The following is a 15,523-nucleotide window of genomic DNA, read 5'->3' on the forward strand; positions in this document are numbered from 1 at the left end:
CCAGCAAAGCTTGCATTCACCATCGATGGAGAAAACAAGATATTCCAGGACAAAAAGAGATTTAAACAATACATAGCCACAAATCCAGCCTTGCAGAAAGTAATAGAAGAAAAATCACAAACCAAGGAGTCCAAAAAGGCCCACAATAACTCAGGCATCTAGCGACCCTTCACCAGCACAACTAGAAGAAGGGAAACACACAAACTCTACTACAAAAAAATGTCCGGAGTTAACAACCATTGGTCATTAATATCACTTAATATCAATGGACTCAATTCACCTATAAAAAGGCACAGGCTAAGAGATTGGATACAAAAACAGGATCCAACATTCTGCTGTTTACAAGAAACACACCTCAACCACAAAGACAAACACCTACTCAGAGTAAAGGGTTGGGAAAAGGTTTATCAAGCAAATGGACCTAAGAAACAAGCCAGTGTGGCCATACTAATTTCTAACAAAGTTGACTTCAAACTAAAATCAATCAGAAGAGATGGAAAGGGACATTTTATACTCATAACAGGAAAAATCCTTCAGAATAAAGTCTCAGTCCTAAATATCTATGCCCCTAATATAAAAGCACCCACTTATGTAAAAGAAACATTACTAGAACTCAAGGCATCCATCAAACCACACACACTAATAGTAGGAGACTTCAACACTCCTCTCTCACCAATGGACAGGTCAATCAGACAGAAATCTAACAGAGATTTAAAAGACTTAATAGAAGTAATGAACCAAAGGGACTTAACAGATATCTATAGAACATTCCACCCAAGTAAAAAAAAAATATATACCTTCTTCTCTGCGGCTCATGGAACCTTTTCGAAAATTGACCACATACTCGGTAACAAAGCAAACTTCCACAGTTACAAAAAAATATTAGTAACCACCTGTGTCCTGTCATATCACCATGGATTAAAATTAGAATTTAACAACAATGCTACCCCCAGAAAGCCTATAAACTCATGGAAACTGAACAGTCAACTACTGAACCACACCTGGGTCAAGGACAAAATAAAGAAAGAAATTAAAGTCTTTCTTAAATTTAATGAAGACAAAGAAACAACATACTCAAACCTATGGGACATAAGCCAAGGATAATGATGATGGGCTTGGTCTCTACGACAAAGACGGGCTCTGTGTGAAACTTGTAAGTTTGGTTGCTCACCTTCCTGGACCTGGGGGAGTTGGGAGGACCTTGGACTCAACATAGTGTAGGGGACCCTGATGGCTTTTTAGCCTGGAGAGGGAGGGAGTGGGTGTATGGGTGGAGGGGAGGGGAGGGAAGGGGGAGAAGGAGGGGAAGAGATGGAAATTTTTAATAAAAAAGGAAAAAAAGCCAAAAATTAAAAGTAAAAATAAAAGAGATAGAGGTTAAAATAAAGCCACGTAAAGATGGAAAATACAGAGAGATTCTGGATACTGTATATTATTATGTTGTCTTTGAGTTGTCTGAATGCTGATAAAGGAGAAACAGCTGCTAAAAGATATTTATTTATAAATGCTGCCGAATTAATCCAAGATAGGTATTTTGAGAATAACTTGACTTCAAAATTGAAGTCAAAAGATATGTTACTTTGGAGAAGTGGATTTGCTTTTACTTCCACAGGAAATGAGAGGCCGTGGATTCATTCTGAGTTAAGAAAAATCAGGTTTGATCAAGGAAGACCACCTGAGAGATCTCCGGTAGGAACAGATGGCACAGATGTCTGAGTTCTACATCCAGAACAGCTTCAAGATTGATGCCTGAGATGACCAAGCCTCACAGCATACTCCAACCATGACTTGATCATAATTCTAAATTTTATTTAGGTCCCCATAAGATTTTCAGTGCCCCTAACCAGCAGGAAGTAGCCTGGAAAACTACACCCACATTCCCCAAAAATGGACTATGGATATTTTCCTTTGTTTAGAATATTGGTTACAAGTTGTTATGGCTAATTGTCAGGAGAAAAGCTAAATAAAAGATATTAGATTCAGAATTTTTTTTTAAAGAGGGGGAAGTGGGTGGGACAGTGGTCTCTATTCTGTCAATTATATTTTAAATAAATGCTGATTGGCCAGTAGCCAGGCAGGAAGTGGGACAACCAGACAGGAAGTAGAAGCGGGTCAATGGGAACAGAATATTTCTGGGAAGAGGACAGACTCCCAGCCCATCCCCAGAGCAGGCAAGTTGTGACTGCCTCACTGAAAAAAAGTACCAAGCCATTTGGCTACCATAGACAAGAATAGTGGGTTAATATAAGTTATGAGAGTTAATAAGAAGAGTGAGCTAGTGGGCCAATCAGATTATAGTTAATGTAGACCTCTGTGTGATTTATTTGGGACTTAAGGACTATGGGAACCAGGCAGGACAGAAAACCTCAGACAACAATTTAGCTTTAAAATTTGGAATAAAATCTTATAAGTTCAGTAAAACAATCAGATAAGAGAATATTAATACTTAAAGATAAAGTAGAGATATTAGATAGCACAAACAAAAGGCCTGAAAATTGCATGCAGATACAGATACACAAGTTTCAGAAATGTGTGACACGATAAAAGTTACAAAAACTTCTAATTCTAGGCAGAATGGTAGAAGAAACCCAGACCAATGGCATTCACCAGATCTATATCAGATAATAGAGGAAGTTTTCCCAAATTAACAAAAGGCATACATGTTTAGAAAAATGAAGCACACTGTATATAAAATAGAAATAACTAGAAAGAAACTCCAAAAGTATATTATAATTAAAATTCCATAAATATGTATGTAAATGTATCAATATATAATCAATATATATATATACATACACACACATATATATTTATATATATATATACATATACACAATATATATATACACTTGTGTATATGTATGTATATATACAAAAAACAAAAATAAGAGTAATGAAAGAAGGAAGCAGAAAAACAGAAGACATATATACATGAAAACCCATCTGACACATAGTTGAATACTTAATGACCTATTGAAAATCAACTTACTTCAAGTTCTCATGGACATAACTCATAACCTGGAATACTGTGCCCAGAAGAGTCATCAGGCATAGTTGAAGAAGGAAAAAATCTGCCCTTAAAATAAGTAAGCTAAAAGAACTTTTGTCTTTAAAACCAGCCACACCTAGAATACTATGTATGATACTTCCGAAGAAAAAATTATGCAAAACACGTGAAGCTGTTACTACTAAAAAACAGTCTAAGAACACAAAAAACAAGAGAGAACAAATTAACTGCAATTGATATATGATTTTCAATACTAACTTTACATATTGATGTGCTTGTGGCTGACAGATGCAATTCAGTTTTGTCTTTCTTCCCATACATGTATCCAACCCATAATTCCAATCCATTATAGTAGACTCTGGAAAGAGAATTATAAATTCCAGATAAATCTAATCTCAGTAGCAATAAGTTGTTAGTTTTGAAAATTGCTGAGACTTATTGCAAAAATAGCACTCACTTCACTCTCTGATCACATTGGTAAGAGTTTCCAAATCCAGTTATTTACAAAAGATAAGATCAGTTACATCTACCTAGTTTTAATGACTATATCATATTTTAAAAACCAGACATTTCTAAATAAACTTTGATTTTCTAGTGTATTTCTAAATGAATTTCTATACATTTAGTCAGTTCTTACTCTTATCATTGTCCTTAGAAATTTTAATTTCTTTGTTATTTTTTATTCATTTTACTGAGCTATACATTTTTCTCAGCTCACATCCCTTCTAATCTCCTTCTCTTCAACCCTCTCCCATGGTCCCCATGCTCCAAATTTACTCAAGAGATCTTGTCTTTTTCTACTTTCCATGTAGATAGTTATCTCTCTCTCTCTCTTAAGATCCTCATTGTTATCTAGATTCTCTGGAATTGTGATCTGGAGGTTAGTTGTCTTTGCTTTATATCTAAAAGTAACTTATGAGTGAATACATATGATATTTGTCCTGGTTCTGGATTACCTCATTCAATATGATGTTATCTAGATCTATCCATTTGCCTGCACATTTCAAGATGTCATTATTTTTTCTGCTGTGTAGTACTCCATTGTGTAAATGTATCACAATTTCCTTATCCATTCTTTGGCCAAGGGGCACTTAGGTTGTTTCCAGGTTCTGGCTATGATACACATTGCTGCTATGAACATCGCTGAGCACACATTCTTTGGGTATGATTTAGCATCCTTTCAGTATATACCCCAAAGTGATATTGCTGAGTCTTGAGGTAATTTTCTGAAAAAAATGCCATACTGATATCCAAAGGGGCTGTAACAGCTTACACTCCCACCAGCAATGCAGGAGTGCTCCCTTTATCCCATACTCTCCAGTATCAGTTGTCATCAGTGCTTTTGATCTTGGCCATTTTTACAGGTGTGAGATGGAATCCCACGGTTTTGTTTTTTTGTTTTTGTTTTTGTTTTTTTTCTGAGACAGGGTTTCCCTGTAGTTTCTAGAGCCTGTCCTGGAACTAGCTCTTGTAGACCAGGCTGGGATTAAAGGCATGCACCACCACTGCCAGGCCCCACGGTTGTTTTGATTTGCATTTCTCTGATGACTAAGGATGTTGAGAAATTCCTTAAGTGTTTTTCAGCCAATTTAAATTCCTCTGTTAAGAGTTCTCTGTGGTGATATGCAAGAAATTCATCAGTATGGCTATAGGAACTGGCCTTTTCAGGCTCCCTCTCCTCAGCTGCCCAAGGAACTAACTGGGGGGCGTCTCCCTGGAAACCTGGGAACCCCTCTAGGGTCAAGTCTCTTGACATCCCTCATGTGGCTCCCTAAATTAAGATATATGCTTCCCTGCTCCCATATCCACCCTTCCTGTATCCCAAGCATCCCATTCCTCCGATCTCCCCCCATTCTCCCCTTCACGCTTTTCTTTCCCCATCTTCCCTTGGCCGCGTCTCGCCCAACCCTCAAGTTCCCAATTTTTGCCTGGCGATCGTGTCTACTTCCAATATCCAGGAGGATTACTATATCTTCTTTTGGGAGTTCACCTTCTTATTATCTTCTCAAGGATCCCAAATTATAGGATCGATTTCCTTTAATTATGGCTAGAAACCGATTATGAGTGAGTACATCCCATGTTCATCTTTTTGGGTCTGGGTTACCTCACTCAGAATAGTGTTTTCTATTTCCATCCATTTGCATGCAAAATTCAAGATGTCATTGTTTTTTACCACTGAGTAGTATTCTAGCATGTATATATTCCACAGTTTCTTCATCCATTCTTCCACTGAAGGGCATCTAGGTTGTTTCCAGGATCTGGCTATAACAAATAATGCTGCTAAGAACATAGATGAGCAAATGCTTCTTGCATATCACCATAGAACCTCCACCTGGCGATAGATGAAGAAAATGACAGAGCCCCACATTGGAGCACCGGACTGAGCTCCCAAGGTCCTGATGAGGAGCAGAAGGAGAGAGAACATGAGAAAGAAAGTCAGGACCGTGAGGGAACCTCCACCTGGCGATAGATGAAGAAAATGACTGAGCCCCACATTGGAGCACTGGACTGAGCTCCTGAGGTCCTGATGAGGAGCAGAAGGAGAGAGAACATGAGAAAGAAAGTCAGGAACGTGAGGGGTGCGTTCACTCATGGAGATGGTGGGACAGAACTAATGGGAGATCACCAACTCCAGTTGGAATGGGACTGATGGATCATGCGACCAAACCCGTCTCTCTGAATGTGGCCAACAGTGGGGGCTGACTGAGAAGCAAAGGACAATGGCGCTGGGCTCTGATTCTTCTGCATGGACGGGCTCTGTGGGAGCCTTCTCAGCTTGGTCGATCACCTTCCTGGACCTGGGGGGAGTTGGGAGGACCTTGGTCTTAGCATAGAGTAGGGAACCCTGATGGCTCCTTGGCCTTGAGAGGGAGGGAGGGGAGGTATGGGTGGAAGGGAGGGGAGGGAAGGGGAGAAGAAGGGAGGGAAGGGGGAGGAGGAGGGGAGGAGATAGAAATTTTTAAATATAAAAAAATAAACCATGAAAAAAAAAAGAGTTCTCTGTTTAGCTCTGTACTCTATTTTTTATTGTGTTATTTGTTCTTTTGATGACCAATTTCTTGACTTTTTTGTATATTTGTGAGATGATTCCTCTGTCTGATGTGGGGTTGGTAAAGATCTTTTCACATTTTGTAGGCTGCTGTTTTGTATTGTTGACCATGTCCTTTGCTCTACAGAAGCTTTTCAGTTTCAGGAGGTCCCAATTATTATAATTGTTCCTCTCAGTGTCTGTGCTACTGAGATTATATTTAGGAAGTAGTCTCCTGTGCCAATGTATTCAAATATACTTCTCATTTAATTTCTATAAGTTCAGTGTGCCTAGCTTTATGTTAAGGTCTTTGTTCCATTTGGAATTGAATTTTGTCCTTGGTGATAGGTATGAATCTATTTTTATTCTTCTGTATGGTGATATCTAGTTATGCCAGCACCATTTGTTAAATATGCTTTCTTTATTCCATTTGATTTTTTTTTGCTTCTTTTTCAGAAATCAGGTGTTCGAAGTTGTGTGGATTACTATCCAGGTATTCGATTCAGTTCCATTGGTCCTCTTTTCTGTTTTTTATGTCAATACCAGACTGTTTTCAGTACTGTGGCTCTGTAGTTGTGTTTGAGGTTAGAATTTAAGATGGCTCCAGAAGTTCCTTTACTGTACAGGGCTGTTATGACTAGCCTTTTTTTTTTCCATATGAAGTTGGGTATCGTTCTTTCAAGGTCTGTGAAAAATTTTGTTGGGATTTTGATGGCTATTGCATTGAATCTGTAGATTGCTTTTGGTAGGATTGCCAGTTTTACTATGTTGATTCTACCTACCCAAGAACATGGGTGATCTTTCCACTTTCTGGTGTCTTCTTCAATTCCTTTCTTCAAAGATTTAAAGTCCTTGTCATAAAAGTCTTCCACTTGTTTGTTTAGAGTAACTCCAAGATATTTTTTGCTATTTGTAGCTACTGTGTGAAGGGTGATGTTTCTCTGATTTCTTTCTCAGCCCATTTATCATCTGTGTACAGGAGGGCTACTGATTTTTCTGAGTTATCTTGTATCCTGATACATTACTGAAAGTATTTATGAGTTGTAAAAGTTTCTTGATAGAAATTTTGGTGTTACTTATATAAACTATCATCTAATGAGATAAACATATGGTTTTTATTTTTCAGTTTTAATTATATGGTGGAATACATTGACAGATTTTCATGTGTTGAGCTATCCCTGCATCTCTTGGAAGAAGCCAACTTAATCATGATGGGTCATGTCTCTGATGTGTTTTGGATTCAGTTTACCGGTAATTATTGAGTATTTTTGCATCAATGTTCATAAGTAAGATTTGTGTGTAATGCACTTTCTTTTTTTTCTTTTTTTCTTTTTTTTTTTTTTTTTTTTTTTTGGTTTTTCGAGACAGGGTTTCTCTGCAGCTTTTTTAGAGCCTGTCCTGGAACTAGCTCTTGTAGACCAGGCTGGCCTCGAACTCACAGAGATCTGCCTGCCTCTGCCTCCCGAGTGCTGGGATTAAAGGCCTGCGCCACCACCGCCCGGCTGTAATGCACTTTCTTAATAATGTCTTTATGTGGTTTGGGGATCAGGGTAATTGTAGCCTTATAAAAAAGGATTTGGCAATATTCCTTCTGTTTCTATTTTGTTGAACAATTTGAGGAGTAGTAGTATTAATTCTTCCTTGAAAATCTTGTATAATTTTGAGCTGAAACCATCTGTTCCTGGCTTTTTTTGGGGGGAGACTTTTGATGACTGTTTCTATTTCTTTAGAAGTTATAGGTCTATTTAATTTGCATATCTGGTCTTCAATTAATTCTGGTGAGTGATATATATCCAGAAAGTTGTCCATTTCTTTTAAGTTTTCCTATTTTGTGGAGTATACTTTTTGAAATATGATTCAAAGATTCTCTGGATTCCTTCCTTGTCTGTTGTTATGTCCCCCTTTTCATTTCTGATTTTGTTAATTCAAATAGTCTCTCTTTGCCTTTTGGTTACTTTGGATAGAGGTTTGTCTGTTTTGTTGATTTTCTTCAAGAACCAACTCTTTGTTGCATTGATTCTTTGTACTGTTTTCTTTGCTTCTATTTTATTGATTTCAGCTTTAAATTTGATTATTTCTTGCCACCTTGTTCTCCTGGGTGAGTTGGCTTCATTTTGTTCAGATGTTTTCAAATGTTCTGTTAAATTACTAGTGTGGGATTTTTCCAGCTTCATTATGTAGGCACTATTGCTATGAACTTTCCTCTTAAAACTGCTTTCATTGTGTCCCATAAATTTGGGTATCTTGTATGGTCACTTTCATTGAATTTTAGGAAGCCTTTAATTTCTCCCTTTATTCCTTCCTTGACCCATTGATGCTTCAGGAGAGCATTGTTTAATTTTCATGTGTTCTGGGCCTTCTGGAATTAGGGTTACTGTTGAATTCTAATTATAAATCATGGTGATCCAATAAGATTTATGAGGTTATTCCAGTTTTTTGTACCTGTTGATGATTCATTTGTGACCTAATATATGGTCAATTTTTGAGAATGTTCATGATGTGCTGAGAAGAAAGTATATTGTTTTTTGTTTGGATGGAATGTTCTATATCTGTCTGTTAAGTCCATTTGAGTCATAATAACTGTTAATTCTCTTATTTATCTATTATATTTTTGTCTGACAGACCTGTCTACTCCTTCAGCTATTGCTCCCTTGTACCTGCTCCAGTGTAGCTTACTGTCTCAGGCCTGTTGCAGCATAGGTCACTGGCTCAGTCCTGTTTCTGTAAATGACCCTAGTCTGGGTCTTCTCTTGGTTTGAACTTGGATCTTCAATAGTTTCTGGCTCCAGGCTATGCCCTCGGAGTTCCCAACTAGGGTGTGCCAGGACCTGCCAATATATACATTTTTAAGTCTCATCATATGCAAACTTTAAAAAACTTGCTCATAACTCATATAACTATTTTATCTTCATACACAATAAAATATGTTTATATTTATGTAATTTATATAATTTTACTTGCATGGTTTAACATTTTCTTTTACTTAATAATTTTCATAATACCAAGAGGCATAATAATATTAAAAATATTTTTCTATTGTTTTGAGAGTTTCTTTATGGGAATATAGGTGGTGAGGTTAAGTATTAATGGTGTGATATGAATGATATTCAAAAAGTATAAAATTGTAACATTTTAAGTCATTACTGAAGTTCAAACATTTGATATTACAGAATCTATAACAGTTATCTCTTGCTCCACCCCTCTGTCTGGAAATTATAGTTCAAATGATACAGTTTTATGGGAGGAAATATGTTAGAGAAAATAGCGAGTTCTATATCTCAAATATCTCCAATGTATAAATGATACATCTATTCTGTTTCATAGTAATGTTCTTTGGTGAAATGATATGGAGAAATGCTTCCACTAAAGCATATTTAACAACTTCATTTTAATAATATGCAAAGAAATATTAGCATAATTATGTTCAGAGTATAAAATTTTTAAATATTTAAAAAGCATGCATAATTATATTGTCCAATCTAACATAATAACATTTTCACTGTCGTAGAAAATGTTTAGTGTATTAATAACTGTTTAATGAGGGTTTGGGGGATAATAATTGTGACATTATATTTAATGACTGTGAAATGGAGAAAAACAGACATAATGATTATAGGACAGAAATATAATCAAGCCTCAGGTGTCAGGAGGGCAGCCATACTATTTTACTTTACCCACTGTGTTTAAGGAAATAATGTTACAATACACAGCTGGCCTAATGAGGACCTTTGGATATTTTGTCCCTGGAGATACAGAAGCTATAGGAGTTATCCTGTGATAACATATCTGCCCCAGGTAGACACCAACACATATGTAACCTTCTTTAGCTGAATCTCCCTAGCAAAGGAGTAATGACTCTAATTCTTTGCTTCACAAGAACACATCTTCTGTCTTCAATAACAAGGTACACTAATGAGTCCTACTGTTCTTGAGACTAACCTTGTAATATAAAGTTCCTTATTTACAAAGTGAGTTTAGGTATGTTTCATTAACTAAATCATTCATACTTAAATTCATGCTAATCCCTATATATTTATTACAAACTCTGATCATAGAATGCTGTGTTCAATGATATTTCTTTATTATTATTCTACAACACTATCACTGTCAAAAGTGATTTTTACAGGCAGGCACATCTCTGATATTTGTAATGGTCTTGATAGGAATAGTCCCTTCTTTCTCCTTTTCTAAAACTCCTCCCTTTTATTGCCTCTTTTATATCAATACATAATACATTCTGTGATAGTGTATAGTTGAAAGAAAAAATGAAAACTTGAGTAAAAGTTATGGAAGAATACTATAATCTGTTCACTGAACTAAGTGATTTCCCTTCATGCATATTGAGCCCAGCACATTCTCTGTAAGCACTGCTACCTTCAAAGCAATTTACAGCAAATGTTTCTCATTGTGAAATATTATTACAGATGATTTTCCTAGATTTGTTGAATATAATTTTTAAAAATTTTATATGCTTAAGTTATATGAGGAGAGCATGGATTATACACATAAATGACCAATTGATTAATTCAATCAAAGTTGTTAACAGTTTATGATATATGTCCTACTGTGGAAATCTGAATATCTTAACTTGTTGGTGATTTCCCCTACTATAAATCATTTGTCTATATCTTATCCAGAGCTTTTAGGTTTGATACCCCATCAAATAATCTATATCATAGCTACTTCTGTTTTCCTTCAAAACAGAGATCATACCATACAGAAACATCCACCCTAGGTAACCAGTATTCTTTAAAAGGTTCATATAACCCTGTCATCTAGAAACTTTTTCCTTGCTAAATATGTTTGTAAGTTAAATCTCTTTGTTTGATTTTCTATATATTTGTTATGTTCTTTCATTCATTTTTTAAAAAGCAAAATGTCATATTTTAGCTAATGAGAACTTCCTAATATGAAACAGAGAACCTCATAGATACCATTTTACAGTTTCTCTTAGAATTAACTTGTAAATGAGATGGGATATATTTTTCTCTGGGCTGTAATAAGGATGAACTCTAATTCTACTTTCCAATGTTGATATAAATTTATTTTGTTAGTAAATAAGATCTTTCTATTGCACTTCAATTCATGGTTAGTTGGGTATATTTAGACATGTATATAAATATACTTATATGTGTACAATAACAGTTAATGAAAAAGAGAACCATGTATATGAAAACAAGAAAGGAGGGACAGGTCATAACGTTTGGAATGAGGATGGTGAAGTAAATATGATGTAACTATATTATAATCTCAAAAAATAGGCAGCCTGTGGCTTGGAAAATTTTTAGAAGAAAGTTTACATAATATTTGCTCATCCTTTTTTTATAATTCCATGAATCTTCTGACTAAAAAGGCATGTTTTATATTACACTTATTTTTTACTGGATTTTTACAATACAAAAAAAAGGTTGTTGAAAAAAATCCATAACATTTGCAATAAGAGAAATGAGGGTTCTGTGTAGAGAAAATCAACAGAATAAACAATCTGAATGCTAAACAGCTGCTATAATAAACTTGGTTTTAAAATGATTTATATTTACCTCAAATTAATCATATTCAAAGTATTATGGAGTGCTTGTTCGGACATATACATTGGCCCTAATATTAAGAGTTTGTTAAGAATAAATATGACTCAGCCAAAGAACTTATATTTCTAACATCTTCAAACATACTGATTGTCCCTACATTTTATTTCTGCCTGTATTTCAAATAGATTGCCAAAGATATGGGAAGTAAAAACCAAACAGATGTTTCTCACTTCTTTCTTCTGGGACTAACAGATGATCCAAAACTGAAGCCAGTTATATTTTGCCTCTTCCTCTTCATGTACATGGTCGCCATCCTGGGGAATCTGCTTATTATCCTGGCTGTGAGCTCTTACTCCCATTTGCAAACACCTATGTATTTCTTTATCTACAATTTGTCCTTTAATGACATATGCTTAACAACAACCATAATCCCACACATGTTATTAAATATCCAAACACAGATTCAGAGCATCAGTTATGCAGGCTGCCTCACTCAGGTCTGCCTTGTCTTGTTTTTTGCTGGATTTGAAAGTTGTGTTCTGGCAGCAATGGCCTACGACTGTTATGTGGCCATTTGCTATCCACTGAGTTACACAATCATCATGAATTCTCACTCATGTGGTTTAATAATTCTCTTTTCTGTCCTCATTAGCATTTTGAACATGGGACTTCTTGGTCTCATGGTATTGAGACTATCCTTTTGCACAAACCTGGAAATTCCCTTATTTTTCTGTGAACTTTCTCAAGTCATGAAGCTTGCCTGCTCTGACACCCTTGTTCATAATATTCTGATATATCTTGCAACATTTATATTTGGTGGCATCCCAATCTCTGGTATTATTTTCTCTTATGTCCAAATTGTTCTCTCTGTTTATAGAATACCTTCAGTGAGAGGGAGATACAAAGCCTTTTCCACTTGTGGGTCTCACTTATCAGTGACCTCTTTGTCCTATGGATCAGGGTTTTGGGTTTACATAAATTCAGCAGTTAATAATATTTTACCCAAAAAGGTTTCAGTGGCTTATGTGATGTATACAGTGGTCCCACAAATGCTGAACCCATTTATCTTTAGCCTTAGAAATAAGGACATGAAAGGAATTATGAAAAAATTCATTGTTATAGTATCTTCTCTTTGATATTTTGATATTCTTGGATTTGTGCTTCATTAAGGAAAATATATGAGTGGTAAATCAATTAAAATAATGAAATAATATATAAGATCCATTCAATTGCCAAGCAGGATTTCCTCTGAAAACCCAAAAACCTTTTACAGGAATCTATATTATATATTATATTGATGTGAAAAATTTTGTAGTTTTAAGGACTCTGTTGGCAAAATACCAACATTAGTAAATTCAATATTCATGGTGCATCCATTTTTGGCAATTTATGCCATCCTTGCTTTTTGGAAAATTTACTTTATTTAAAATTATATGAATATGTTTTCTGTTTATGTGTACATATGCATAAGAATATGGGTACCAGCAGAAAGCCAAGTGGGTGGCAGATTCTTTAGAGATGAAATTACATGCAATTCTATGTTAACTGATATGATTGCTGGAAATTGAACCAACTGTGATCTGTATCTCTTGATAATGTCTATTTTGCCTTATATTCAGTAGATAAAGCAGAGAAGTCAGTGATATTTTATACTACCTACTCTCAAAATATTTATAACAAAAAGTCATAGACAACAAATATCTGACCAACAAAGGATTTTCTAAGGTATGCAGAAAAAAATTTAGAATAATCTCACAACATACATATGTACACATGACCATTTTAAAACAAAAGAAAATATGGAGAATTTTGAATTTAATTCAAATCTAAGAATACAGTGTTATTAAGGATGGAAGACATCACTGGAGCATAAAAGACATTATCATAATTACTGCTTCTCAGGTATCAAAGAAAACATGCCATTTAGAAGGACACAGCACATATGATGTGATTCTGCTCATCTTCCTAAAGTCTCTTTACAGTTTTCACAGATAGACTGATAGTCAAGAACCTAATAATAGTGGCATGACATAAAGTGGGAGACATCACATGGCCTTGGTGTCAGCACTGAAGAAGGAGAAAGACAGTCAGCTATCTGCCAACATTACTAAAGTGGTAGTCCCTAAATTCAAATGGTAATGTGCTATCTGAATAAAACTGTTGAGTTCTCTCATATGAAAAATTGCTTTTAATCTCTGTAGTATTAGTGTTTCAACATCCACAGATTCTTATTATTTAGACACTTGAATTCCCATGTGATCACGGGCAGCATAAATCCTTAAGGAATACCTAGAGGCATTGAATAAGTATTAATTCTATTATTTGATTATTAGGAGTCCAAGAGGATTCCTTCCATTTTGATTCACATTCATTTCATTATTTTTCTTTTTTTTAATTAAATCACTGCTTGGCCCATTAGCTATAGCTTCTTATTGGCTAATTCTTACATCTTAATTTAACCCATTTCTATTAATCTGTATATCACCACAAGGTCGTGGCCTACCAGCAAAGTCTCAACCCATCTATCTCTGGCAGTAGATCATGGCATCCCCTGACTCTGCCTCCTTTCTCCCAGCATGCCATTTAGTTTTCCCCACCTACCTAAGTTCTGTCCTTTCAACAGGCCAAGACAGTTTCTTTATTCATTAACCAAGAAAAACAACACAGAGAGACAGAAGGACCTCCCACCACTTCCCCTTTTCTGTTTAAACAAAAAAGAAGGCTTTAACATTAATTTGGTAAAACTACATATAACAAAACAGGTATCAAAGCAAGAACTACAGTTACTCTATTTACATCTACTTTATCTTTTATCATAACTAAGGAAAACTATAACTATAAATATTTGGTTTTAATCTTATTTTAAATATCCTTCTTTTTTTACATATTTTAACAAATACTCTACTACACTCTAATCCCAGCACTCAGAAGGCAGAAGCAGGCGGATCTTTGCGAGTTCAAGGCCAGCCTGGTCTACAAAAGCTAGTTTCAGGACAGGTTCTAAAGCTACAGAGAAATCCTGTCTTGATACACCCTCAAAAAATATTCCAGTAACAATTGTAAAGTAAATATTTTGGGTCAGTGAATATTGTTTATTTACGCAAATAGGTGGTTTTATTAACTGTAAAAATACAAATGAAAACCTAACACATACACGACAAATGTGAAATGCTGAAGACTAACTGTGGTACATAGTTAATGGTACACCATTATTTTATTTAATTGTTACTGGGTTTGGGGATTTAGCTCAGTGGTAGAGCACTCGCCCAGCAAGTGCAAGGCTCTGGGTTCAGTCCTCAGCTTTGAAAAAAAGACAAAATAGCAAAATAATTGTTACTAATACAATTTGTGTGTTCATACAAAAGTCCTATACTTAATCCAAACTATTTTATTGATGTATAGTTTCCCTAAAATAAAAGTTATGTTTTATCAATATGGTGGAATAATAGAAAATGGCTCCCATAGTCTCATGGGGAGGGTGGCACTATTAGGAGGTGTTGTCTTGTTGAAGTAGGTGTGGTACCATTGGAGAAATTTTGTCTCATTCTCTTCCTATTGCCTTCAGATCCATATGTAGAGCCCTCAACACCCCTCCAGCACCATGTCTGCTTGTATTCCACCATGTTTCCCATCATGCTGATAAAGGACTAAACCTATAGACTAAATTATACACCAGCCTCACTTAACTGTTTTCTGTTATAAGAGGTACTGTGGTCATGATGTCTTGTCACAACAATAAAAACCCAAGGACAATCTATATAAAATTATGTATTGTCATTTGTATATAGACATTTCTATGTAGACCTGAGAATTCATCAAAACATTGATACCATATTATTCATAATGTGTGATAATGTTCTGTCAAATATAAAACATTTCTTCTCTAATATTCTAGCCATCATCAGGCTTATCAATTTTTTTTCTTATAAAAATATTTTTTATTATTTGAAAATTCTCATT

The 15,523-nt window shown here is 35.3% G+C and overlaps 1 protein-coding gene across 1 annotated transcript; it reads left to right on the top strand.

The window, feature by feature from the left end:
* The first annotated feature begins 11,760 nt into the window (after window positions 1-11,760).
* On the top strand, window positions 11,761-12,699 carry LOC119809950 (olfactory receptor 7G2-like). Its single transcript, XM_038323185.1, has one exon. It carries the CDS (start codon window positions 11,761-11,763, stop codon window positions 12,697-12,699), a length of 939 nt encoding a protein of 312 aa, XP_038179113.1.
* Window positions 12,700-15,523: the final 2,824 nt, after the last annotated feature.

Source organism: Arvicola amphibius, chromosome 3 (assembly GCF_903992535.2).
Source record: "Arvicola amphibius chromosome 3, mArvAmp1.2, whole genome shotgun sequence".
In the NCBI taxonomy this organism is placed as follows: Eukaryota; Metazoa; Chordata; class Mammalia; order Rodentia; family Cricetidae; genus Arvicola; species Arvicola amphibius.